Source organism: Bufo bufo, chromosome 5 (assembly GCF_905171765.1).
Source record: "Bufo bufo chromosome 5, aBufBuf1.1, whole genome shotgun sequence".
Classification (NCBI taxonomy): Eukaryota; Metazoa; Chordata; class Amphibia; order Anura; family Bufonidae; genus Bufo; species Bufo bufo.
In genome coordinates, this window is record NC_053393.1 from 513,997,241 (window position 1) to 514,025,161 (window position 27,921).

Here is a 27,921-nt window from a genome sequence, read left to right on the forward strand (position 1 = left end):
AGTGCAGTGGCCCAAGATCCTACTATAGAGTGCAGTGGCCCAAGATCCTACTATAGAGTGCAGTGGCCTAAGATCCTACTATAGAGTGCAGTGGCCCAAGATCCTACTATAGAGTGCAGTGGCCCAAGATCCTACTATAGAGTGCAGTGGCCTAAGATCCTACTATAGAGTGCAGTGGCCCAAGATCCTACTATAGAGTGCAGTGGCCCAAGATCCTACTATAGAGTGCAGTGGCCCAAGATCCTACTATAGAGTGCAGTGGCCTAAGATCCTACTATAGAGTGCAGTGGCCTAAGATCCTACTATAGAGTGCAGTGGCCCAAGATGCTGCTATAGAGTGCAGTGGCCTAAGATCCTACTATAGAGTGCAGTGGCCCAAGATTTACTTATGTATAAAAGACCGTGAACCTCCCCCCAAAAAAATAAAATGTAGTATCAGACCGCAGTTTCACCCCAATAACAGAATCAAGGATTACTGGAATTACTGATGTATCAAAGAATGCCAACAACCTAAAATTTGTAGTATTAGATCACTTTTAGTAACCCCAATTAAGATAAGATAAGATAAGATGCCTTTATTGTCACTGTACAATACAATGTAATACAATGTACAATGCAATGAAATGTTGTTTGGAGCAATCCTAGATGCCATGGACAGAGAAACAAGAACTGACATTTAAACTAAAGCATTACACTAGGAAAACAAAACAAAACATTGCACTAGAAAGCATTACTATTCACAGTTCACAGCATATATATAGCAAGAGCAAAGTAGGAAGTGCTTATGAGTATATATACACACTGATTCAGACACCACTGCAGACAAGAGATCATCATGGGTTCTTAGTGCAGCAAGGTGTAATAGAATAGCTCCTATTACTCAGGCTGTCAATTCTCCTATTGGACCCTGCTTTCTCCCTACAGTGTGGATAATGCCCTCCCATCCTTTCCCTACACTATGAATGATCTTTCCCTGAACTGCTCAATCGTTTTTTGTTTTTTAGAATAAAGTCTTTCCTAAACACTGTCCCTAGCGCCTGTAACGTCTCTCCCTGCACTAAGTTCACAGTAAAATGGCGGAGACCGGGCATGAGGAGGCTTTTTTAGGGTGTGACATCACAGGGGCTGGCTAGATGCTGATTGGCTACATGCATGGCATTATGGGTGCTCCCTTGTTCCCGGGCTTCTTACTGTCACTTTGTAACATGTGCAGCAACCATTTTAGGAAAAATATGATTCGTTACCACGAAGTGCGAGGAAATTCGACTTCATGACGATTAAAATTTTTCCTGAAATTGGATTCCATTCCTGAAATCTTCAAGATTACACTGTGCGTCACCTTGCTTGCAGCGGTGGCACAGTGTAATTACAAGTGCTCGTTCCATTCATGTGAATGGAACAAGCACTTGTAACTACACTCTGCCGCCGAGACTTTCCAGACAAAGTGCAGTGTAATCTTGAAGAGAGAGAGCAGTACTCGCATGAGCGCCACCTCCTCTTCAAACAGCTGATAGGCAGGGGTGTTGGGAGTCGGACTCCCACCGATCAGATACTGATGACCTATCCTGAGTATAGGTCATCAATATATACTGGCTGCACAACCCCTTTAAGGAACTTTTTGCTGTGGACACTGAGGAGCTGGTCACAAAAGATTTTTTGCATTCCTTTACTCCCCTCGCCCCATCCTTCTTCTTCCCTGTTCACCATGTACCCTTCGTAATACGACTTAATATGAAAATGTGAAATAAAAATAGACTATTTGCCGTTATTATTCAAGCTGTCATCTCATTTACCGGCTCGTGCCGTCACTTTCATTAACATCTTTACCGGGAGGTTGTAACGTCCTAGTCAGAACATTGTTCTCTTAACATTTTCTAGAGCTGCTATTTTGCTCCCGTGAATGAAGGCTGCCTGCCTTGAATATCAAATCTTCTATTATTAAATGCAAATTTCCATACAGTTTTGTGCAGATTGAGCACACAAATTATCTTGTTACGTTAAAACAGCACGAGGAGAGGATGTGAAGATATTGGGTGGGGAATAATTTTATGCTCCATAAACTCCCTTCCGTTATCTTCTCTTATCAGAAATACTTTTCGCATTAAGCAATTTATCATCTACCTGTTTAAATGTGTTCTTATAGCGAATGATTAGAGTTCAGCTCATCAGAAATGATGATTACACCACGTGTTTAGCAAGAAAGAGCAGACAAAACAGAATGTATCCCGAATACTGCACCAGGATATCAGCATCGACGTTGGTTTCATTTAGGAAAATGTCAGTGTATAATTATTATTAAAAGACGTTTTGATTAGAGATGAGCGAATCGAATCCCACAAAGTGTAAAACTTACCTGTACCTCCTCAATATGCTCACGATGGGCCGCCAGCCTCCATCTTGCTTGAAGATCTTGGCCGAAATCCCGTGCGGCGCGAGAGTACATCATACGTCACCACGCCAGCCGGCATGATGACGTAATCTCGTGCCGCACAGGATTTCGGCCGAGATCTTCAAGCAAGATGGCGGCGGCCGGCCCGTCGCGAGCAAATGGAGGCAATAAGTTTTATTTTATTCATTTTTTATTGTTAATTTTACACGGCACGACATTTGAACGAGGCATCTGAGGGGTACAATGACGGGGTCGGTGCTATCGCAGCTCCCTGTCATTTCACCCACTACTTACCAAAAAATGCGCTTCGTGACAAAGTAATTCATCACAAAGCAAATTTTTCCGTGAAATTTGGCGAATCAATAAATTCGCTCATGTCTAGTTTTGATGTATATGGATGATTGAACTGGATGCTGTCGTCTTGGAATTTTCTGTGGATACTCTAAGATGGGAAAACCTGTACAACTTCTCACAAATATATCACTTATACATGGGAGTAGGCACCCTCTGATTGGAAGAATTATCATTTTTATCCATGTGAAGAAGAACATTGGATGAAGATTTTCATAACAAGCAGAGCGTTAGCCAGGGTTTACTTCACCCGGGGCAAAGGGTCCATTCATCACCCTCACCCTTTGTCTAAATACCCTGGCCCAAGCTAAGTGGCTTGTTGACACCCTCTCAGACAACTAGCACTCAGGTTGCCCCATTTACCCCCCTCCCCACCCCGGTTATAACCCTGATAACAAACGTCAATAGATCATTATATGCATTCAGCACCACGGACAGCGCATGGACGCACAGAATTATTCTGGAGTCATAGCTAGACGGAGGTCAATCAATGACATTGGATAGTTTTAATGTTTTGGAGTTTCAATCCAACAAAGCACACAGAAGAACAATTATATGACTTTTATCAACGGAGCTCATAAATGATTTTAGACTAAAAAGCAAAAACCTATCGTCATAATGTATTACATGACTTATTTGGGATTTTTTCCACACTAATACAGAAATCCTCATCATCTCAAGCTTCAGAGGGTTGTTTAAACTTACTGTACATTGTTTTATATAATATGGGTCAGATGAGTGTGAGGAAGATATTGACTTTAAATGGGTTATGTGGGTTCAGAGCTGGACCCGGACATATCCACTTCTTCACCCAGGCAGCCCCTCTGAGTGCTCCGATGCTCTCCCTTGCCCTGTGCTGTATGGTCCAGGGCAAGGGCTGTATGTTTATACTTATTACACTGCTAGGCGAAGGCTTCTGCCTAGCGGTGTTCCCGGTGACATCATCGGCACTAATGGGCAGGCTTTAGCTAAAGTACCAGTGACATCACCAAGCTCACTGCTAGGTGGAAGCCTCCGTCTAGCATTCCCATGGTGACTCCCAATATGTCACCGGATCTGCTTAAAAAGCCCTTGCCCTGCGTGGTTCAGCAGAGGGCAACTCAACTCAGAGGGGCTGCCTGGGTGAAGAAGGCTTTATGTCCAGGCTCTGAACCCGGACAACCCCTTTAAGTAAATTTCAGGGGTATAAGAAATAAAAATGGTGTAAAATAATAGAATGCTGTACGTAGATGGTGTAATGGTGTGAAATAATAGAAAGACAACAGTGAATCTTAAAAGGATTGTGCAAGACCGGTTCCCTTGATGTCAACATCTAATTGACATCGCTATAGCCAATCAAAGGCCGCATCGGTGATTGGCTCCCCTTACATCATGACAAATCTGCACATTGATTGGCCGCAGCAATGTCAAACTGGATGTTGACATTGAGGGAGCACAGTAGAGAACAGGCCTGGAGGAGAAGGAGTGGGGAGCCGGTACCAGGAAACAGGTAAGTGCTTCTTCTTTTACAGGTTCTGCCAAATTGCGAGTTTGCAAAAAGATAAAATAAACATTCTTGCACAACCCATTTAATGAATAAATTCATTATTCTGTACGTGTCAATGGTGTCCAGTGCCCCGTGTATATACAATTAGGGAAGCAAATGTCGGATGTGATTGACAGCTGCTCTCAGGTGCTGTTATTCCACAGCATAGGGATGGAAGGGTCCTGCAGAATGCAGACAGCTATCAGCACCATAGAATGTGTCGGCAGATAAGAACCATTTGGCCCATCTAGTCTGCCCAATATACTGAATACTATGAATAGCCCTTGGCCCTATCTTATATGAAGGATCGCCTTATGACTATCCCATGCATGCTTAAACTCCTTCACTGTATTTGCAGCTAACACTTCTGCAGGAAGGCTATTCCATGCATCCACTACTCTCTCAGTAAAGTAATACTTCCTGATATTTCTTTTAAACCTTTGCCCCTCTAATTTAAAATGATGTCCTCTTGTAGCAGTTTTTCTTTTTTTTAATATTTTCTCCTCTTTTACTTTGTTGATTCCCTTTATGTATTTGAAAGTTTCTCTCATATCCCCTCTGTCTCGTCTTTCTTCCAAGCTATACATGTTAAGGTCCTTTAATCTTTCCTGGTAAGTTTTTCCTGCAATCCATGTACTAGTTTAGTAGCTCTTCTCTGAACTCTCTCCAAAGTATCAATATCCTTCTGGAGATATGGTCTCCAGTACTGAGCACAATACTCCAAATGAGGTCTCACTAGTGCTCTGTAGAGCGGCATGAACACCTCCCTCTTTCTACTGGTAATGCCTCTCCCTATACACCCAAGCATTCTGCTAGCATTTCCTGCTGCTCTATGACATTGTCTGCCTACCTTTAAGTCTTCTGAAATAATGACCCCTAAATCCCTTTCCTCAGATACTGAGGTTAGGACTGTATCACTGATTGTATATTCTGCTCTTGGGTTTTTACGCCCCAGGTGCATTATCTTGCACTTATCAACATTAAGTTTTAGTTGCCAGATTTTTGACCATTTCTCTAGTTTTCCTAAATCCTTTTCCATTTGGTGTATCCCTCCATGAATATCAACCCTGTTACAAATCTTTGTGTCATCAGCAAAAAGACACCATACCATCGAGGCCTTCTGCAATTTCGCTGATAAAGATATTAAACAATATGGGTCCCAGAACAGATCCCTGAGGTACACCACTGGTAACAAGACCATGGCCTGAATATACTCCATTGACTACAAACCTCTGTTGTCTGTCCCTCAGCCACTGCCTAATCCATTCAACAATATGGGAGTCCAAGCTCAAAGACTGCAATTTATTGATAAGCCTTCTATGTGGGACAGTGTCAAAAGCCTTACTAAAGTCTAGATAAGCGATGTCTACTGCACCTCCTCCATCTATTATTTTAGTCACCCAATCAAAAATATCAATAAGATTAGTTTGACATGATCTCCCTGAAGTAAACCCATGCTGTTTTTCATCTTTCAATCCATGGGATTTTAGATGTTCCACAATCCTCTCCTTAAGTATGGTTTCCATTAATTTCCCCACTATTGATGTCAGGCTTACTGGCCTATAGTTGCCCGATTCCTCCCTACTACCTTTCTTGTGAATGGGCACAACATTTTCTAATTTCCAATCTTCTTGGACGACTCCTGTTACCAGTGATTGGTTAAATAAATCTGTTAATGGTTTTGCTAGTTCGCCGCTGAGCTCTTTTAATAGCTTTGGGTGAATCCCATCAGGCCTCTGTGACTTATTTGTATTAATTTTAGACAGTTGACTTAGAACCACTTCCTCTGTAAAGACACATGCGTCAAAAGATTCATTAGTCTTCCTTCCTAACTGAGGTACCATAAGAACCATAAGACATAAATTTCACAGACATGTACATACAGTGGAGGAAATAATTATTTGACCCCTCACTGATTTTGTAAGTTTGTCCAATGACAAAGAAATGAAAAGTCTCAGAACAGTATCATTTCAATGGTAGGTTTATTGTAACAGTGGCAGATAGCACATCAAAAGGAAAATCGAAAAAATAACTTTAAATAAAAGATAGCAACTGATTTGCATTTCATTGAGTGAAATAAGTATTTGAACCCTCTAACAAAAAAAGACTTAATACTTGGTGGAAAAACCCTTGTTTGCAAGCACAGAGGTCAAACGTTTCTTGTAATTGATGACCAAGTTTGCGCACATTTTAGGAGGAATGTTGGTCCACTCCTCTTTGCAGATCATCTCTAAATCCCTAAGGTTTCGAGGCTGTCTCTGTGCAACTCTGAGCTTGAGCTCCCTCCATAGGTTTTCGATTGGATTAAGGTCCGGAGACTGACTAGGCCACTCCATGACCTTAATGTGCTTCTTCTTGAGCCACTCCTTTGTTGCCTTTGCTGTATGTTTTGGGTCATTGTCGTGCTGGAACACCCATCCACGACCCATTTTCAGTTTCCTGGCAGAGGGAAGGAGGTTGTCGCTCAGGATTTCACGATACATGGCTCCGTCCATTTTCCCGTTAATGCGAATAAGTTGTCCTGTGCCCTTAGCAGAAAAACACCCCCAAAGCAAAATGTTTCCACCCCCATGCTTGACGGTGGGGACGGTGTTTTTGGGGTCATAGGCAGCATTTTTCTTCCTCCAAACACAGCGAGTTGAGTTAATGCCAAAGAGCTCTATTTTGGTCTCATCAGACCACAGCACCTTCTCCCAGTCACTCTCTGAATCATTCAGGTGTTCATTGGCAAACTTCAGACGGGCCTGCACATGTGCCTTCCTGAGCAGGGGGACCTTGCGAGCCCTGCAGGATTTTAATCCATTGCGGTGTAATGTGTTTCCAATGGTTTTCTTGGTGACTGTGGTCCCTGCTAATTTGAGGTCATTAACTAACTCCTCCCGTGTAGTTCTAGGATGCTTTTTCACCTTTCTCAGAACCATTGACACCCCACGAGGTGAGATCTTGCGTGGAGCCCCAGAGCGAGGTCGATTGATGGTCATTTTGTGCTCCTTCCATTTTCGAACAATCGCACCAACAGTTGTCACCTTCTCTCCCAGCTTCTTGCTAATGGTTTTGTAGCCCATTCCAGCCTTGTGCAGGTCTACAATTTTGTCTCTGACATCCTTGGACAGCTCTTTGGTCTTTCCCATGTTGGAGAGTTTGGAGTCTGCTTGATTGATTGATTCTGTGGACAGGTGTCTTTTATACAGGTGACTAGTTAAGACAGGTGTCCTTAATGAGGGTGACTAATTGAGTAGAAGTGTCTAACCACTCTGTGGGAGCCAGAACTCTTAATGGTTGGTAGGGGTTCAAATACTTATTTCACTCAATGAAATGCAAATCAGTTGCTATCTTTTATTTAAAGTTATTTTTTCGATTTTCCTTTTGATGTGCTATCTGCCACTGTTACAATAAACCTACCATTGAAATGATACTGTTCTGAGACTTTTCATTTCTTTGTCATTGGACAAACTTACAAAATCAGTGAGGGGTCAAATAATTATTTCCTCCACTGTATGCATCTATGTATGAATGAATGAATGTGTGTGTCTGTGTATTTATTTTGCCTTTTTTGTATGTCTGTCTATATTGTATTTATTTCTGTATTCATATGTATGATGTGAATGTGTGTTCATGCCTGTGCATTACCTATGCACCTGTTTACTCATCTATGTATGTAAGTGTGCAAGTACAATATGTAGAGTACAGTATGAATAAATATGTACTGTATGCATGTGTATTTGTTTAGGCATCTATGTGTACCTGCAGTGTATATGTATGTACTGATATATGTATATGTTCATGTAGCTATATTTATGTATGTGTAACTGTGTGTATGAAGATGCTATTTTACAATGTTGGGTTTTTCCATCAGTAACGTGTAAAATTGAATAAAAAATGAAGTAAGCCCCATCCTCTATGACCCTGTAAAGGAACAATGCAAATTTATAACACAACGGGGGAATCTTCTCATACTGGCATGTTTCTCCGAGGTGAGTCCAACTGTTGGGGTGCGTACAGTAGGTATGGGATTGTTCACCCTCATACAGGTTCAGTGTTTCTGGGCAACAGATCCCTGTTTATACAGGATAGAAAAAAGGAAAATTGTAGCAGCACAACAGAAAAATAAAAATTGTCCCTTACTGTGGTGGTGCCTGCTGTGTCAGAAGCTAGTCTCGGACTTCCCCAACTTCAGATGCAATCATAAAAAAAAACTGCAGCACTCTCCAGTCTTGTTCTTTCAAAATGTTTTCACCAATACTATGCGACGTTTCGATCTGTGTGATCTTTCTCAAGCAATTAACAATGTGAACTAAAACCGGATACATAAACCCTACTAAGCAGGTCACATGACCCAATCAATTATGTTAATAAACATTTGCAAAAATAGTGTGTACCACCCCTTTCGGTGTTCACCCTATTATGGCGATAATATAGCATATAGTGTCAATCATCACACGTTATACATATAAGAACCTACTCACTGCGATACATAATGTGGACCTGGGGAGGAGATCACTCAGGAGGACCAAACTCTGTCAACATGAGTAACTGGGTTCCACGTTTCCCTTGGCGTTCCTCTATGTCCAATGCACCTTCGCGCCACAAACTGTGACGTCAACCATGGGCACCCGCGTAGTACACTCCCCCGGCGCCATGGAAACCCGACGCCTCTCATCCATGCCTTTACCAGCGTACAGCGCGCATGCCCGCCCAACGTAAGTAGTAAAAGGATCTGACGTCGGGCCTCCCGTCACCGTGTGGCGTCCTTTCCGCCGGCGTCATGGTAACCATGTACACAATCATCTTCCGAATATTGTACAAAATAACTCATATATAGTAAAGGCTAAACCTTCTATTTTCTTATATGGTGTCCTCACTTCACTACATTATTCAAGCCTCATTTATATCCATCCTCCCACCGTCAGGAGCAAATCTGTCTGTAATCATTATTACAAGGAGTCGATTAAACTTCAGTGATCGATGGTATTAGGAATCGGCAAAAACAGCTAAACAGACTAGGTGTCCACTACTCGCCCACAATTTAAGGTTAGAGTACCTAGTCCAATTTAAACAGAGTTTAGCCTCATGGTGAATAGTTTAGGGCTCATGAACTCTTATTTTCAGGGGGGCCACTCTCCAACTCCGACCATAAGGGGTAAATTCACACCTCTGATCAAGAGTGGGTCAGTACCCTCCCCTACCAAACAACCATGGTGATCACACCGGTGACCCGTCTCCCTCAATTGTGTTATGGGGTCAACGTGTACGCCCCTGGACCACCCCATTCAATTCTAGGAGGGCATACCCTCCAACCAAGAGGACGCCCTTCCTTTATTCCAATTACTTCATTCCTGTCCTGTCAGGTGGTAGGTATATCCGTCTCCGGGCACACCTCCTTCAACCCAACATCCCAGGTCATCTCATTCAAAACAAACCCCTTTAAGTATATAGACCATATGGATGCTCAGTAACGGCTATGCAGCTCTATTGACACTATATGCTATATTATCGCCATAATAGGGTGAACACCGAAAGGGGTGGTACACACTTTTTTTGCAAATGTTTATTAACATAATTGATTGGGTCATGTGACCTGCTTAGTAGGGTATATGTATCCGGTTTTAGTTCAAATTGTTAATTGCTTGAGAAAGATCACACAGATCGAAACGTCGCATAGTATTGGTGAATACATTTTGAAAGAACAAGACTGGAGAGTGCTGCAGTTTCTTTTATGTTTATACAGGATGATTTGATGCCCTGAAACAATTATTGGGTGTCACATCAACAATGCTGTCACCCGATGAAAGAATGTTTGCTTTTCCATTGGCGGCACCTTTACATAGGGCAATTATCAGTAAGGAGCAGTCATACAAACATTTGTTTCTGATAATCAGCCCGTGTAAAAGGGCCTTAAAGGGTAACTGTCATATTTTTTTTATTTGCTAGTTTATTAGAGCTAGGCATATATACCTGAGTTAGTCTGTCAATGATTGTCAGAAGATCTGTAATTATCTTATAATAACAGCTTTCATTAATGTCCTCTGTCCCTTTCCACTGGACCCTTAAAAGACCGTTGCTATGACTTGTTTGTCTTCCCTTTAGTATAAACAGAAGACAGAAGGGCGGTCCTTCACACTGCATGCCTGCAGTGGTTCAGAGTGAGGAGGCGTGTCTCTCAGTAATCCAATCTGATTGGCTGGCAGGCAGGAAGCTGCTGGCTACAGAAAATGTGTATGGGAAGTGAGAGAAAACCGTTTTAGCCTCAGAGAACTGGCAAAGAAGCCATCATGAGAAGATCCTCATATTGTAAAGTCATAACGAAGGAAAAAACTCAACAAAAACAGTGCTATGTGAAGAAACTAAAGATTGCTTTATGCATAATGATGCTGCAGGAGTAGCATATGCTAAAATTTATTTTTTTATGTAAACATGACAGTTACACTTTAAAGGAAACCTGTCATGTTATAGAGCAGGAGGAGCTGGGCAGATTAATATATAGTCTTGTGGGAAAATATTTCACAAACATTGTATTTTATACATTTATATTCCTGCTCATTCTGGACTTTGAAGTCAAGGAGGCGTCCTATCAGTGATTGACAGCTCTGTGTATACTGAATGAGCATGGATATAAATGAATTAAATACAAGTTAGGGTTCATTCACACAACTGTGTGTATTTTGCGGCCCTCACAGCCGTGTTGCATCCGTTTTTTTTTGCGGATCCATTGTAAAAATGCCTATTCTTGTCCGCAAAGCGGAGAAGAATAGGACATGTTTTATCTTTTTTGTGGGACTGCGGAATGAACGGATGCGAGCAGCACATGGTCTGCTGTCCAGATTTTTTGTTGACCCATTGAAATGAATGGGTCCACATCCGATCCGCAAAAAATGCTGACCGGATGTGGATGAAAAATAAGGTCATGTGAATAGGCCCTCAAACTGAACTTTTTCCCATAAACTATGTATCAGTCTGCTCAGCTCCTCCTGCTCTATAACATGCTGCAGATTAATTTACATTTTCATAATGACTGCTTCAGTGGCATCTTGCACTCTGGTGCTTGAATCAGCTGCAAAAGTAGATCTACATTAACCCTTTAAGGATCCATGACGTGGCTGTACGTCATGGGTCCGATCCCTAAAGAAAAAGTTTTTACAAATAAAAAATACATTTAAAAACCTAAAAGTTCAAATCACCCTACTTTCCTTAAAAAAAAAATACTTAACCAATAAAAAAAATAAACATCATGGGCATCGCTGCGTGTGAAAATGCCATACTATTAAAATATAACAATATTAATGGCATACGGCAAATGTCATAGCGGGGGGGAAAAAAAAGCCAATTTGCCATTTTTTGTCACTATAACTACCCAATAATTTTTTTATAAAAAGTGATTAAAAAGTCACACACACTTAAAATTGGTATCACTGAAAGGAAGAGATCGTCCCGCAAAAAATGAGCCCTCACACAGCCCCGTACACATAGCTCCAAAAAAGTTATAGGGGTCAGAATATGGTTATGAAAGAAAAAAAAAATTCCTCAAAAGTTTAGATTTTTTTTTCAGTATTAAAACGCAATATAAATTATACAAGTGTGGTATCGTTGGAACCGTACTGACCTGGAGAATGAAGATAACAGGTAAATTTTACCGCATATGTATAGTGTAATTTTTTTTTTATAAAAACCTTTATCAGAATTGCGTTTTTTCCCACTTATACCCCATTTGGAATTTTTTTCCTGCTCCCTACTACATGGTATGCAACCGTAATTGGTGCTATTAGAAAGTACAACTTGTCCCTCAAAAAATAAGCCCTCATAAGGTTATGTGAATGGAAAAATAATAAAGTTAGGACTATGGGAAGCCGGGGAGTGAAAAATGAAAACGCAAAAATGGAAAATCCCAGGGTCCTTAAGGGGTTAAGCTCCGGTATAGCCTGCATTGCACTTTACACCATTTATTCAGTAAAGCGCACTTTTCAATACATAATTCAGCCTGACACCTTTAAGCAGAATTTCCACATGGATTACTGAAGCAGTTCTAACAAACTGTAATTTATGCAAATAATATGCCTAACATTATAGCAAAGCCATTCTTTATATTAGTTCTCTACTGACACAATCTGAACAAACCTTTTATTAAAGGGTAACTGTCATATATTTTATTTTTAAGTAATTGGCTTGGTCTCACTAAGTACACCTTAGTTCCCTAGTCAATACTTTTCAATAGGTATTGAATTACCTAGTAATTGCGGCATGTTCTTTGCTCCCCCAGGCATATCAGTGGTGCAGGTAAAACAGCGTCTCCTATCTTGTATATACAGAAGAAGGAGGACAGTGGGCAGCCCCGAACGCTGCGCGCGCGCTCCCGTTCAACAGCTGAAGTGACTTGCTTCTAGAGCGATGTAATAGGGACTAATAAAGTGCCAAGCGCTCTCAGGAGGAAGAGGGCGTGTTTAACTGTGGGAAAAGCCGATTGGTTGGGGTGAGGCTGCGCATTCCCAAGATGATCCTAAGTAATTCTGGGTAGTTAGGGAGGGCTGTCTTAGCCTCAGGGTAAGGGCATCGGCGGCCATCTTTAGAAGATTATCAGAAAGAAGTCTTGTGAGGAGCGGTTGCTATGCAAGTGATATGTAAAAAACACAATAATTAGTGATTATGGAATATCATCACAGCAGCAACAACATACATGAATTTTGAGTGAAAATATAACACAAAGTTACCCTTTAAATCATATTTCCTTCTGTAATTATTGTAATTTACTAATCCAGAGCATTTACTTTATTTCTGTAAAACCTCCCATAAATCACAGCACAACATCTGTGAAAAAGCTGAAATTTAATATGCGATTTGTTAGATGGAAAAGTACCAGCCTAACCACTTGTATACAGTAGGTACTTACATACAGTCATGTGAAAAAGTAAGTACACCTCATGTATAGTTCTAGCACCCTTTACTGCCCCTTTTGGATGCAAAATCCAGCAGACATTTCTTTTGTGCAAGTCTTTGACACTTCCAAAATATATTTTTGCAATTCTCCTTGGAATTTTTTTCCAGCAATGCAACGTGTACGTTTTTTGTTTTTTTTTGCATGCACAGTTCATTCACAGCTCCCCCTTCCTCCACAGTAGCTTGATAGGCTACAGATCAGGGCTTTATTTTAGCCATTCCTTGGAGTTAAGTTTAGGGTATATGTTACAGTATAAGGTCCACTTTCAGCTGAACACGATTTCCTCAAGCACCTTCTACAAAAATGACGGCTGCATAAAGGATTCTAAGATAGTGGGTTGCACTGCACTAAACATGATATCTCCACCACCCTGCTGTACTGTTGGCGTCAGGTTCTTCTGGTGAAATGTTTTCTTTAATTCTTTTTTTTTTGTATAATCTTTATTTTCAGAATATTTAACAAATATTTCCATTTAACAACATGACAATGGCAAGTAAGAATATGGACATTCACCATCAAGAAGTACCCTTTAGTCCTCAATGAACATACATTACAAAGTATCTGTCACCTCTATATCTGAATGCATGAAAAATTAGTTGGTAAAGACATACATGTACAATTGTATTGCAACCAATAATGACAGGCTGTATGACTCGAGCCCAGAAAAACATTGACTAATAATCAACCAGTAATGTAACCCTTGTACCACTCAGACCACTTATCCCATGTCAAAAGAAACTTATTATGTGACAAGGTTTCCCAACTAGTTAATTCCTCTAGGTGATAAATCTCCCTAACTTTATTTACCCATTCTCTCATACTAGGTATCTCCTTAGATAGCCAATATTTCGGGATGAGTAATTTTGCTGCAGCAATTAGCTGTGCAGGTAATGAGTTGCTAGTTAATTTGTAATTGCTGTCAGGCAAGTTTAGGAGCGCCACTAAGGGTGTGATGGGGGAGCTAATTCTGCAAATTTTTTGAACCTCTTTAGAGATGAAACCCCAAAATTCCGTGATCTTCGGACATGACCACCATACGTGAAACATTGCACCTTTATCCTCCCCACATCTCCAGCAATCTGCGGTTATTGATGGATTCATAGTATGTAACTTATCAGGTGTTTTGTACCATCCTGTGACTATTTTAAAGGAGTTTTCCTGGATTTTAATGCACCGTGAATAACCATGTGAATGGGCCAAAACCCTACTAACAGTCTCCTCATCCATCTGTTGACCCATCTCCTTTTCCCACCTCTCAATATATAGTGGTTTCCCATTAGAATCTAAATCCAGTATTTTGTTATAAAGTTTGGAGATGGTACCTTTAACATGCGTTGTTTGATTCCAGATTGCATCATACCAGGTGGGGGTATAGTCATTTGGGGTGCACTCTAAGTACTTAGTGCATATCACACTGAATTGCGAATAGTGGGTCACTGCCCACGGGATATGTGGAAACTTAGCCTTTAGAGTATGTATATCCGGTATTGTTCTACTACTCAAGACATCACCAATTGCTACCTCACCTAGCGCCTCCCATAGTCCCATATCATCTTGGAAATCGACTTGGAGCAAATAAGGTAGATATTTAATAGGAGTGAATGGCGACAGATGTTCAGGGAAGTGCAGATGTTTTGACAATTTTGACCAGCTGTTAACTACTCCCCTCAAAGATATAGGTATAGTGTCCTTTTGGGAGTGCCGTTTATTGTTATCCCACAGTGTGGCTAATACTCTAGGCCCCAGCAATTTCCTAGCAATCTGGCATCCCAGCTTAGTAATTTGAGGGTTGGTTATCTCCGAATGTAATCTCATCTGTATTGCTCCATAGTATCCGTTAATGTCTGGTAGTCCAAAGCCACCTTTATGTTTTGGTAATGTCAGTCTCCTATATGCCAGTCTAGGCTTTGCACTATTCCAAACAAACGTGGAGAATGTCCTCCGTATTTGAGTCAGAAATTTTTGGGACAAGGCTACCGGTAAAGTCTGCATCAGATACAGTAATTTAGGTAAAATATACGTTTTCAGCACGTTCTTTCGTCCCAGCAAAGTCAAAAAGGGAATTTTTAACTCTCTTAGTTGTGTTCTAATATCTTCTAAAAGCTTGGGATAGTTTGAAGAGAACAGTTGAGTAGGGTCTTTGGTTATGCGAATACCTAAATACTCTATACTATCATGAGCCCATGTAAATGGAAAATTAGTTTTTAGATCGGCTATGGTAGCCTGAGTGGTGTTTATTCCCATTGCCACACACTTAGCTAAATTTATTCTAAAATTGGACACAGCTCCAAACCTGTCCAACTGTTTTAGAAGCGCAGGGAATGCTTCCAGAGGATTAGATAATAAAAGAAGCATGTCGTCAGCAAACGCAGCTACTTTGTGTGTCCGAGGGCCTACACTGAGTCCCTTGATATCCTTGTCCTGTCTTATAGCTTGGAGGAAAGTTTCTAGGCATAAAATAAATAAGGTGGGGGACAACGGGCAACCTTGGCGTGTCCCGTTCTTAATTTCAAAATGTGGCGTAAGATTACTATTGATGCGTATTTTCGCTGTGGGTGAGGAGTATAGAGACAGTACAGCAGCAATAAATTGTGTGGGGAAACCAAACTTGTGTAAAGTGGCCTCCATATATTGCCAGTCAACTCTATCGAACGCCTTTTCGGCATCAGTACTCAAGAGAGTAAGTCTTTTACCATGCGACAAGGCATACTGTTGGGCAAGTACCACCCTAAATGTACTGTCCCTACACTCCCTCCCTCCCACAAAGCCCGACTGATCTGGGGAAATCAAGTCCTCAAGCAAGGACGCCATCCTGCGAGCTAGAATTTTTGCCCATAATTTGATGTCTGCATTAAGCAGTGAAATTGGCCTGTAACTAGCCGGCAGTGCTGGATCCTTACCTGGTTTGGGTAACACAGTGATATGCGCCTCAAGTGATTGCTTAGGCAGAGGGACACCTCGCAATAGGGAGTTAAAAAGGGAGACTAACTGGGGACCTAGTATGGGGAGAAATTTTTTGTAGTAGGCTATTGTTAGCCCATCTGGCCCCGGGCTTTTGCCCTTAGGAATAGATTTTAAGACTTTCCCTATCTCACTCATTGTTATAGGAGTTAATAATGAATCTTTTTCCGCTACTGATAGTTTGGGTAGAGTGAGCTTTTCCAGGTAGGACATTATCATGTTACTTCTTTCTTGCTTATCTTCACTAGTTTCTGTCTTCCCTAATATTATATAAATCATGGTAATAAGAAGTAAATACCTTAGCTATCTCCTTTGGGTCAGATGTCAGATTACCTGCAGGTGTCTTCATTTGCTTGATAAAGGATTGCTCTGTCCTCTTTTTAATCATTGCCGACATTATTTTGCTCCCTCTATTTCCATGAACATAATGTTTTTGTTTTACCCTAAGATATGCGTTAGCTGATTTAATGTTAAGTAAGGATTTTAGATCCTGCCTAAGGTTCACTAATGATTCAAGGTCCTTTTCTGCTTGAGATTGTTTGTGTGCTTTCTCTAACTGCGAGATTTTGGACAGTAACTCCGTCATTTTAACAGTTCTCACTTTTTTGAGATGCGACCCAAGCGCTATAAATTCCCCGCGAATCAACGCTTTGTGCGCCTCCCATGTAATAGTGGGTGTCGTAGCAGTGTCTACATTTAGTTCAAAATAATCTTTTAGCTTTTTAGAGATAGCCTCAACATGTGCTTTTTTATCTAATAACGAATGATTTAATCTCCATGACCACTCTTTCCCGGTCACAGCGGGGAATGACATAGCGCAGCTCATCATGGCATGATCGGAGACAGTTATACTTTCTATATCGGCGGATCTAACTGAGGTTAAATGCTGTTCTGGCATGAAAAGGTAATCAAGTCTTTGATAAGACTTATGAGGATTAGAGTAGAAGGTGAAATCCTTCCTATCTCCATGTACAGCTCTCCACACGTCTACTACACGGAGATCTCCCAATCGTGACTTCAGGGACTTCAACGCCCTGAACGAGACAGCTGACCTCTGAGACGAGGAGTCCAGCAGCGGGTTCAATGTCAGATTGAGATCCCCTCCGATAATTATCATTCCAAAGGAGAAGGCGGCTATCTTATCCAGAATCTCTAAAATCCAGCCCACTGGTTTAACATTTGGGGCATATAGGTTACACAGTGTAATTTTCGTGCAGCCTATTTCACAATTCACCAATAAGAACCTGCCCTCTGGGTCTATTAACTGAGAATGAAAAGTGAATGGCACTCCCTTTTTCAATCCAATACTAACCCCATTAATGGCCGGCTTATCTAAACATGAATGGAACCAGTAGCAAAATGAAGAATTGTGTAGGTTCGGTATATTACTGGACGAGAAGTGCGTCTCCTGTAACATTATTATATCTATTGCTGCCTTTTTTATTGACTGGAATATACGGCTCCGTTTCACGGGACCTTTGCAGCCGTGTACATTAAAGGTTGCAACCCTAAGCACTAGTGGATCCATTCATGCGGCATACATACATAGCATTCATGTAGGTGACAAATGTTACCCGAAGGCAACACACAGACATTGGGTACTTCAAGAGAAATAAATATAAAGATTATAAAAATTATAAGAAAAGGTGGAACAATAAACCAATTTAGAACTGCGTGACAATTCAAGTAAAGCTGTGTCATAGCTGTAATACTATTCAATAAGTGTAAGTATAAATGTGAGTGTGAAGGGGGGGTGATAGGACAACAATTATAAGTCCTGATCGGCCTAGATCCTCTATTAGCCTAGCCCTAGACAGATAAACCGTCATGGCTATCGAACACCCATATTTTCCTTAGGAATATGCCTAAGATAGTGGATGAGGTTTCAAGGAGGTAATGTCTGGGATCCAATAACCCGAGAGAACATTGAACGCAGCAAATAATTAGCCATAGAGCCCAACAATCATATATCTAACAAATCAACAGATATGCAAATGTGATAAGAAAATGCAAGCCGCAACTCAGTCAGCAGTCACCAACCGCATGTGACAAAACGACTGGGATAAGCTCAAACCATTCTTAGCGGCCCATCATCAGAAAAATCAAGTGACCAGTCCTTCATGAACTGCTTTTCTGTTGCGCCCCATTCTTTGCTGCTTCTGCTTCATCCAAGGTGAAATCTTAGGTAGCGGCGGTAATTCTTCTTCTGGTGCAACTGGTAGCCAAGAAGGGACTTCCACTGGCGGCAATTCGGTCATATCCCAGAAAGGTATCAGGTCAGCAGGTGAGCGAACTGTGAACCGACGGTGGCCTGCAGAAATCAAGAGGCCAAACGGAAACAACCATTTATATGGTATCTTTGAGGAGCGCAGCAGGTCAGTCAGTGGCTTAAGCAATCTTCGCTTTTGGAATGTGGAGGTTGCCAGGTCTTGGAAAAACTGTATGCTTTTGCCTTGAAGCTGTATCTCCTTTCTCTCCCTTGCCGCTTGTAGAATGTCCTCTGTGTCACGATAACTTAGCAGTCCACAAATAATGTCTCTTGGATTATCTGAGGGCCCGGGTTTTGGTCTCAGAGCTCGGTGGACTCTCTCAATTACCATGCTCTTAGCTCTTTCTGAGCCTAGTAGGGAAACGAATAATGAGTCCATTACTTCAAACAGGTTTTCTCCATTCTCAGCTTCAGGAAGGCCCCTGATTCTAATATTACGCCTCCGGTTCCTGTTTTCTTGATCTTCCATTTGCAGGAGTAAGCTGTTCATGGCTCTGGTATGCGAGCCTAGAGAGCCCTTTACTGCTGTATTGAAAGTAATTATAGCTTCTTGGGCCTGCTCCAAGGATTCCACCCTGTCCCCAATATGGCGGACCTCTTCTTTAATAGTGAGATCGGCTGCCAACGGGGCTAGAGCCCCTTGCAGAGCACTTTCAAAAAAGTCTCTGGTAAGCACCGCCGAGTCTCCCTCTGAATGCGGTTTGCTTACCTCGGCAGCTTCATTCTGTGCCGCTGCTCCCCATGCGTCACCGACAGCTCCTTCTTCCTCCCCACGTTTCGTCGCCATCTTATTACAGCGCGCGGGCGCCTGAGAAGCCGGCTTCTGGAGGTACTTCTCCATATCTGACTGTTGTGGTGGATCTTTCTTGTGATCAGAAGCGGGTCTAGGTGTGTCTCTGGGTTGAATCTTCATCCTTGTAGCTGGGTGATGCTTAGAAAAGTGCTATAAACTAGATCTAGTGGCAGGAGCTCTCTCTTCAAGCTACCGCCATCGAGCTCGGTCAGGCCACGCCCCCATGTTTTCTTTAATTCTAACCAAACGTGTCTTCTAATCCTGTGGTCTAGCTTTGCCTTGTCTGTCTTGGGCACATTGTGCAGCGACCGGGCCACAGGGGCAACATGTGAGCTGCGGTGGGTCGATGGGAGTAGTAGTAGTTTTACTCAGTTCCTTCGGGGCACTCTCTGTTTGTCCAGGGAATCCCGCCAGATGGTGTTTAAGGGGCCCTGAGTGGAATGGGTTTTTGTTAAGGTGCCTTAGCGGCAGGATCCCTGGTGTTCGTACCGCCTGCACCATTAGGTGCAAAAGGAGGTGGTAGAAAGGATGAGGAGTCAATGGTTGCAAACAATGGAACCTTTACTTACGTATTTTTTGCTCCCTAAGACGCAAGGGAAATGGCAGTGCGTCTTATGGGGTGAATGCTGCCATTTTTACTATGCTAACAACATTGATACATCGCCGGCTGTGATGCTGCACAGTGCGGCGATGTATCAGCGGGGAGGGGCTGGAGGCCGGCAACTGCTGTTGTAATCGCGGTGGGGCCCGGTGCAGTCACTGTACTCTTACACCGGGCCCCGCCATTCACAGCAATCTTCATCCTTAACCTCTTTGTAACGTTAGTTAAAGTAGCGCAATCCCGGGTACTAGTACTTACTATCAAACTCCTGGAGCATGCAGGGCGGCCGGCAGTGTAACGCCACTCACTCACGTCACGCGCCTGCTCCTCCCACTTTATATTGAAGCAGGCAGAGCAGGCGTGTGATGTGAGTGAGTGGTGTTACGCTGCCGGCTGTCCTGTATGCTACGGGAGTTTGATAGTAAGAGCTAGTACACAGGGTAGCGCTACTTTAACTAACGTTACCAAGAGGTTAAGGATGATTACAGTTTAGATATGAAGACTGCTTTGAGCGGGCCCTGTGTTTTGGGGGACACTGTTATGGGGGATCTGTGGATGACACCTATAGCAGTGTCATCCACAGATCTCCCCCCCCATAACAGTGTCATCCACAGATCCCCCCCATAACAGTGTTATCCACAGATCCCCCCATAACAGTGTCATCCACAGATCCCTATAACAGTGTCATCCACAGATCCTCACTATAACAGTGTCATCCACAGATCCCCCATAATAGTGTCATCCATAGACCACCATTAGTTCATTACCCACCAAAAGCACACCTTTTGGTTCAAAAACATTTTTTTCTTATTTTCCTCCTCAAAAACCTATGTGCGTCTTATGAGCAGGTGCGTCTTATAGGGTGAAAAATACGGTAATCACTTGCCTCAGAGTCATCAGTACAGTTCATTTATATGGTAAATATGATAATATCAGCTGTAATCCTAGTAACAGGCTTGACAATGGGTTTCTTAAGATTGTCCTTCAGTAGGCAGGAAAGGTTCTTTCTTATATCTGTCTACACTAGGTCCACACTCCAGCACTCAGGTATTGGATATAATAACTTCTTACTTGTAATTAGCAATTCCCAGGGCGGTCTCCCTAACGGCAGGCAAAAAGCCTCTGCTCCATTCTTTGTACAGGATGCTTTCATATACTCTGATCCACAATGTCCATAGAGGTATGTGGTAATAGACAACTTTGCGCCTAGTTGTCCAGCTGTGTCCAGGTGCTTTTAGGCTTCTCCCGGTCATTGGTGCTGTGGAGTCCATAAGCTAAAACTGCTCCTATCTCCACTAAACTTGCTCTATATCCATACATTGACTCACTGGTCTGTGCTAGGTAGCTGTAAGAAATTTGTCCACACTCCCTCAGCTTGATCAGGGCCAAGGGGCTAAAGTGGCAGCTTCATACTGGACTTTTTCTGTTCACCTCCTCACACATAACTAACTTCCTTCCTTTAGTTCTCCTGTCCTACTGATCTACTCATCTCTATAGGCACACCCTCAGATATATATGTGTGGTGCCAGTACCACCTAGGGGTGAATAGATGTAATGACACTCTAACAGCCTGTTATGAGGAATTACAGCTATATACAGAAATACATTTAATATACATATGCCCAAAGTTATACAGGGGCCCACTACCATCACTGAGCGGGACACTGCAATTGTTTCAGATGTCATGATGTTTTCCTAGGTGTCCATGAGAAGACTTTATTCCTGCCCTGATGTTCTTTTTGTACAGCAGAGTTTTCCTCCTGGTGCATACCATTTACATATAATTTGTGTAGATGTTTTTTAATGGTAGACTTATGCACCTTAACACCATAAGTGACAAGAGCTACTTGTAGCTGATTAAGTTCTTGGGTTCTTAGAGTCTTCTTTTAGCATTTTGTGGTCTACCCTCAGGCTGAACTTACTGGCACAACCTGGCCTTGGCAGTTTAGAAATAATATAACATTTTCTCTGGTTGTGAATGATCTTCCAGACAATAGAACGACTGATGGACAATTTTTCTTTGGCAATCTTTTCAAACCCCTGTCCAAACTCATAGGCGTCTATAACCTTGGAGGCCTCTAAGTGTTTCCTGATCTAATCATAGCAATGGTATACATTTCAATAGTGACAACTGGCAAACCAAACCAAACGTCTGTAGATTCAATTAAATAACTTTCTCCAAGATCTACTCAAGCTATGTTATAATCATCTGCAGCTGATTCAAATGTTATTTCTACCTTCAGTTAAAGTCTACCATCAGTTAAAGTTCTCCTGCTTTCTAAGCTGTCAGAGCACGATCACGTGTAACTGACTGGAAAGCTCCAGCAGCAGATGTAGCTCTATTCTTCAACACCTATATCCAAAAGGAGCAGCGTATTGAAGTTCACTACTGACTGGAAATGCCTGGGAGAAAGACTGTGAGGAAATCTGCTGCTAGAGCTTTACTGTCAGCTACAGGAGTGTACAGCATTGGTGTCTGTGCTGCTGGAGCCTTACTGTCAGCTGCAGGAGTGTACAGCATTGGTGTCTGTGCTGCTGGAGCCTTACTGTCAGCTGCAGGAGTGTACAGCATTAGTGTCTGTGCTGCTGGAGCCTTACTGTCAGTTATAGGGGTGTACAGCATTAGTGTCTGTGCTGATGGAGCTTTACTGTCAGCTACAGGAGTGTACAGCATTTGTGTCTGTGCTGCTGGAGCTCTACTGTCAGCTACAGGAGTGTACAGCATTGGTGTCTGAACTCCTAGAGCTTTACTGTCAGCTACAGGAGTGTACAGCATTGGTGTCTGTGCTGCTGGAGCTTTACTGTCAGCTACAGGAGTGTACAGCATTGGTGTCTGTGCTGCTGGAGCTTTACTGTCAGCTACAGGAGTGTACAGCATAAGTGTCTGTGCTGCTGGAGCCTTACTGTCAGCTACAGGAGTGTACAGCATTGGTGTCTGTGCTGCTGGAGCTCTACTGTCAGCTACAGGAGTGTACAGCATTGGTGTCTTTGCTGCTAGAGCTTTACTGTCAGCTACAGGAGTGTACAGCATTAGTGTCTGTGCTGCTGGAGCCTTACTGTCAGCTGCAGGAGTGTACAGCATTAGTGTCTGTGCTGCTGGAGCTTTACTGTCAGCTACAGGAGTGTACAGCATTGGTGTCTGTGCTGCTGGAGCCTTACTGTCAGTTATAGGGGTGTACAGCATTAGTGTCTGTGCTGATGGAGCCTTACTGTCAGCTACAGGGGTGTACAGCATTTGTGTCTGTGCTGCTGGAGCTCTACTGTCAGCTACAGGAGTGTACAGCATTGGTGTCTCAACTCCTAGAGCTTTACTGTCAGCTACAGGAGTGTACAGCATTGGTGTCTGTGCTGCTGGAGCTGTACTGTCAGTTATAGGGGTGTACAGCATTGGTGTCTGTGCTGCTGGAGCTTTACTGTCAGCTACAGGAGTGTACAGCATTAGTGTCTGTGCTGCTGGAGCCTTACTGTCAGCTACAGGAGTGTACAGCATTGGTGTCTGTGCTGCTGGAGCTCTACTGTCAGCTACAGGAGTGTACAGCATTGGTGTCTGTGCTGCTGGAGCCTTACTGTCAGTTATAGGGGTGTACAGCATTGGTGTCTGTGCTGCTGGAGCTTTACTGTCAGTTGCCTGGAGTGTACAGCATTAGTGTCTGTGCTGCTGGAGCCTTACTGTCAGCTGCAGGAGTGTACAGCATTGGTGTCTGTGCTGCTGGAGCCTTACTGTCAGTTATAGGGGTGTACAGCATTGGTGTCTGTGCTGCTGGAGCCTTACTGTCAGCTGCAGGAGTGTACAGCATTGATGTCTGTGCTGCTGGAGCCTTACTGTCAGCTACAGGAGTGTACAGCATTGATGTCTGTGCTGCTGGAGCCTTACTGTCAGCTACAGGAGTGTACAGCATTGATGTCTGTGCTGCTGGAGCCTTACTGTCAGCTACAGGAGTGTACAGCATTGGTGTCTGTGCTGCTGGAGCTCTACTGTCAGCTACAGGAGTGTACAGCATTGGTGTCTCAACTCCTAGAGCTTTACTGTCAGCTACAGGAGTGTACAGCATTGGTGTCTGTGCTGCTGGAGCTTTACTGTCAGCTACAGGAGTGTACAGCATTGGTGTCTGTGCTGCTGGAGCTTTACTGTCAGCTACAGGAGTGTACAGCATAAGTGTCTGTGCTGCTGGAGCCTTACTGTCAGCTACAGGAGTGTACAGCATTGGTGTCTGTGCTGCTGGAGCTCTACTGTCAGCTACAGGAGTGTACAGCATTGGTGTCTTTGCTGCTAGAGCTTTACTGTCAGCTACAGGAGTGTACAGCATTAGTGTCTGTGCTGCTGGAGCCTTACTGTCAGCTGCAGGAGTGTACAGCATTAGTGTCTGTGCTGCTGGAGCTTTACTGTCAGCTACAGGAGTGTACAGCATTGGTGTCTGTGCTGCTGGAGCCTTACTGTCAGTTATAGGGGTGTACAGCATTAGTGTCTGTGCTGATGGAGCCTTACTGTCAGCTACAGGGGTGTACAGCATTTGTGTCTGTGCTGCTGGAGCTCTACTGTCAGCTACAGGAGTGTACAGCATTGGTGTCTCAACTCCTAGAGCTTTACTGTCAGCTACAGGAGTGTACAGCATTGGTGTCTGTGCTGCTGGAGCTGTACTGTCAGTTATAGGGGTGTACAGCATTGGTGTCTGTGCTGCTGGAGCTTTACTGTCAGCTACAGGAGTGTACAGCATTAGTGTCTGTGCTGCTGGAGCCTTACTGTCAGCTACAGGAGTGTACAGCATTGGTGTCTGTGCTGCTGGAGCTCTACTGTCAGCTACAGGAGTGTACAGCATTGGTGTCTGTGCTGCTGGAGCCTTACTGTCAGTTATAGGGGTGTACAGCATTGGTGTCTGTGCTGCTGGAGCTTTACTGTCAGTTGCCTGGAGTGTACAGCATTAGTGTCTGTGCTGCTGGAGCCTTACTGTCAGCTGCAGGAGTGTACAGCATTGGTGTCTGTGCTGCTGGAGCCTTACTGTCAGTTATAGGGGTGTACAGCATTGGTGTCTGTGCTGCTGGAGCCTTACTGTCAGCTGCAGGAGTGTACAGCATTGATGTCTGTGCTGCTGGAGCCTTACTGTCAGCTACAGGAGTGTACAGCATTGATGTCTGTGCTGCTGGAGCCTTACTGTCAGCTACAGGAGTGTACAGCATTGATGTCTGTGCTGCTGGAGCCTTACTGTCAGCTACAGGAGTGTACAGCATTGGTGTCTGTGCTGCTGGAGCCTTACTGTCAGCTGCAGGAGTGTACAGCATTGGTGTCTGTGCTGCTGGAGCTTTACTGTCAGTTATAGGGGTGTACAGCATTGGTGTCTGTGCTGCTGGAGCTTTACTGTTAGCTAAAGCAGTGTGCAGAATATGTGTCAATGCTGCAAACAATTATATTTTATTTAAATTAAATCTTAAATTATATATATATATATATATATATATATATATATATATATATAGTAAGATTTAATTTAAATAAAATATACCGTAATTGTTTGTAGCATAGACACATATTCTGCACACTGCTTTAGCTAACAGTAAAGCTCCAGCAGCACAGACACCAATGCTGTACACCCCTATAACTGACAGTAAAGCTCCAGCAGCACAGACACCAATGCTGTACACCCCTATAACTGACAGTAAAGCTCCAGCAGCACAGACACCAATGCTGTACACTCCTGCAGCTGACAGTAAGGCTCCAGCAGCACAGACACCAATGCTGTACACTCCTGTAGCTGACAGTAAGGCTCCAGCAGCACAGACACTAATGCTGTACACTCCTGTAGCTGACAGTAAGGCTCCAGCAGCACAGACACCAATGCTGTACACCCCTATAACTGACAGTGAGACTATATATATTGTGGTGTCTCACAGGGTGAAGTAATTGAGGGTATATATGTGTCTCCCAGGTTCTTAGCATATGCTGAAGAAAGTTATTTAGGAAAGGGTTAAAAAAAAACTAAGACTGGGTCCTGATGAGCTGCACCTGGGGAGTTGCTAGAAAACTGGGCTGTCAACACACTTGCTCAGAACTTCCTGGGAGTGAGAGAAGCCACATCTCACTGAGGGACCCTGAAGGTCCAGAGCCTGCAAACTGCAAGTATCACAGGTTGCTGTTCAGACAGCGTGCTTATTTTGGGTGGACTGAGGATAGCTCATCCACGTCCTAGAGAGGGACCTATTGTTTAGTTAGAGCCTGGACAAGGCTAGGTGTTCCGTTTATGTTTTTGTGTTTTAATGCAACCTGTGAAATAAAGCTGGCAGGACACCAGTTGAAATGCACTTCTGTCTCCTGAGGTCTCCTTCTGCGAAATAATCTGACTAATCCCCCTACCTTTTCACCTCTGGAAAGGTGAGCTAAATAACGGACTGCCACAATATATATCAGAGGTACACTCCACAGAAGGAAAATGGCAAACCTTCACCTTTATATACTGACTGAATGACTGAATGAAGATATTGATATGTCTATCTTTGCCTGATGCAACATTTCCAAATGCAACTTGACATAATGTACAATACACAAAGCAGAGAAGACGTTTAGGCCGGTCCCTTTTCAGGATGTCATCCTGTGAGACAGCTCAGCTGTAGATAAAGATAAATGAAGAATTTTCTGCATTTCGCTGTCAGTGTGCGTCACTAACATACATAGCAGTAATACCACCAATAATAGCAATAATGCAGAAAGTCCAGGGTTTAAGAAGTCATTGCAGCTGATCTCCAACATCTTTATCTAATAATTGAAGAAATAATTACATTAAAAAAAAAGCTATTTTCACTATACCTTTGGAGATTATTGCACCAGCTGCAGTTGAAACCAATTTGGGATCTGACACAGGTACCGCAGCTGTTAAACTGGAGACAAGCTGAGGGAAGACATAGTGAACAGCATTATAAATCATTTGTCATGTCACAGATATATAGATCTATTTATCTCGTCTATATCTATCTACTATCTACCTACCTTATATCTATGTATGTATCTGTCATGTCTAAAAATCATATCTATACTTCATTCATTTGTCTGAAGAAGAAACAATAGTGCTATTTGCAAGCTGTGTTCTTCCTTTTCTCCATCTTTCACGTTGAGTAAGGAGAGAGGGAATACATGTAACACAACATCTCATCAGGGCCTCTACCACTCCCATCCTCTACACCAGTTCCTCAGGGACTCACTGCATATCTATCTATCTATCTATCTATCTATCTATCTATCTATCTATCTATCTATCTATCTATCTATCTATCTATCTATCTCATATCTATCTATCTCATATCTATCTATCTCATATCTATCTATCTCATATCTATCTATCTATCTATCTATCTATCTCATATCTACAGGGAGTGCAGAATTATTATGCAAGTTGTATTTTTGAGGATTAATTTTATTATTGAACAACAACCATGTTCTCAATGAACCCAAAAAACTTATTAATATCAAAGCTGAATATTTTTGGAAGTAGTTTTTAGTTTGTTTTTAGTTTTAGCTATTTTAGGGGGATATCTGTGTGTGCAGGTGACTATTACTGTTCATAATTATTAGGCAACTTAACAAAAAACAAATATATACCCATTTCAATTATTTATTTTTACCAGTGAAACCAATATAACATCTCAACATTCACAAATATACATTTCTGACATTCAAAAACAAAAGAAAAACAAATCAGTGACCAATATAGCCACCTTTCTTTCTCACCATCAACATTGCGTGCAGCAGCAACCACAGCCTCCCAGACACTGTTCAGAGAGGTGCACTGTTTTCCCTCCTTGTAAATCTCACATTTGATGATGGACCACAGGTTCTCAATGGGGTTCAGATCAGGTGAACAAGGAGGCCATGTCATTAGATTTTCTTCTTTTATACCCTTTCTTGCCAGCCACGCTGTGGAGTACTTGGACCCGTGTGATGGAGCATTGTCCTGCATGAAAATCATGTTTTTCTTGAAGGATGCAGACTTCTTCCTGTACCACTGCTTGAAGAAGGTGTCTTCCAGAAACTGGCAGTAGGACTGGGAGTTGAGCTTGACTCCATCCTCAACCCGAAAAGGCCCCACAAGCTCATCTTTCATGATACCAGCCCAAACC

At 42.7% G+C, this 27,921-nt stretch overlaps 1 protein-coding gene across 1 annotated transcript in view; it reads right to left on the minus strand.

Moving 5' to 3' along the window:
* PLXDC2 (plexin domain containing 2) overlaps nucleotides 1-27,921 on the minus strand; it is a 308,331-nt gene that overhangs the window by 104,633 nt on the left and 175,777 nt on the right. Inside the window, exon 8 of the mRNA XM_040434447.1 lies at nucleotides 26,615-26,696. Coding sequence (XP_040290381.1) covers nucleotides 26,615-26,696 — 82 coding nt within the window. The remainder of the gene's footprint in view (nucleotides 1-26,614; nucleotides 26,697-27,921) is intronic.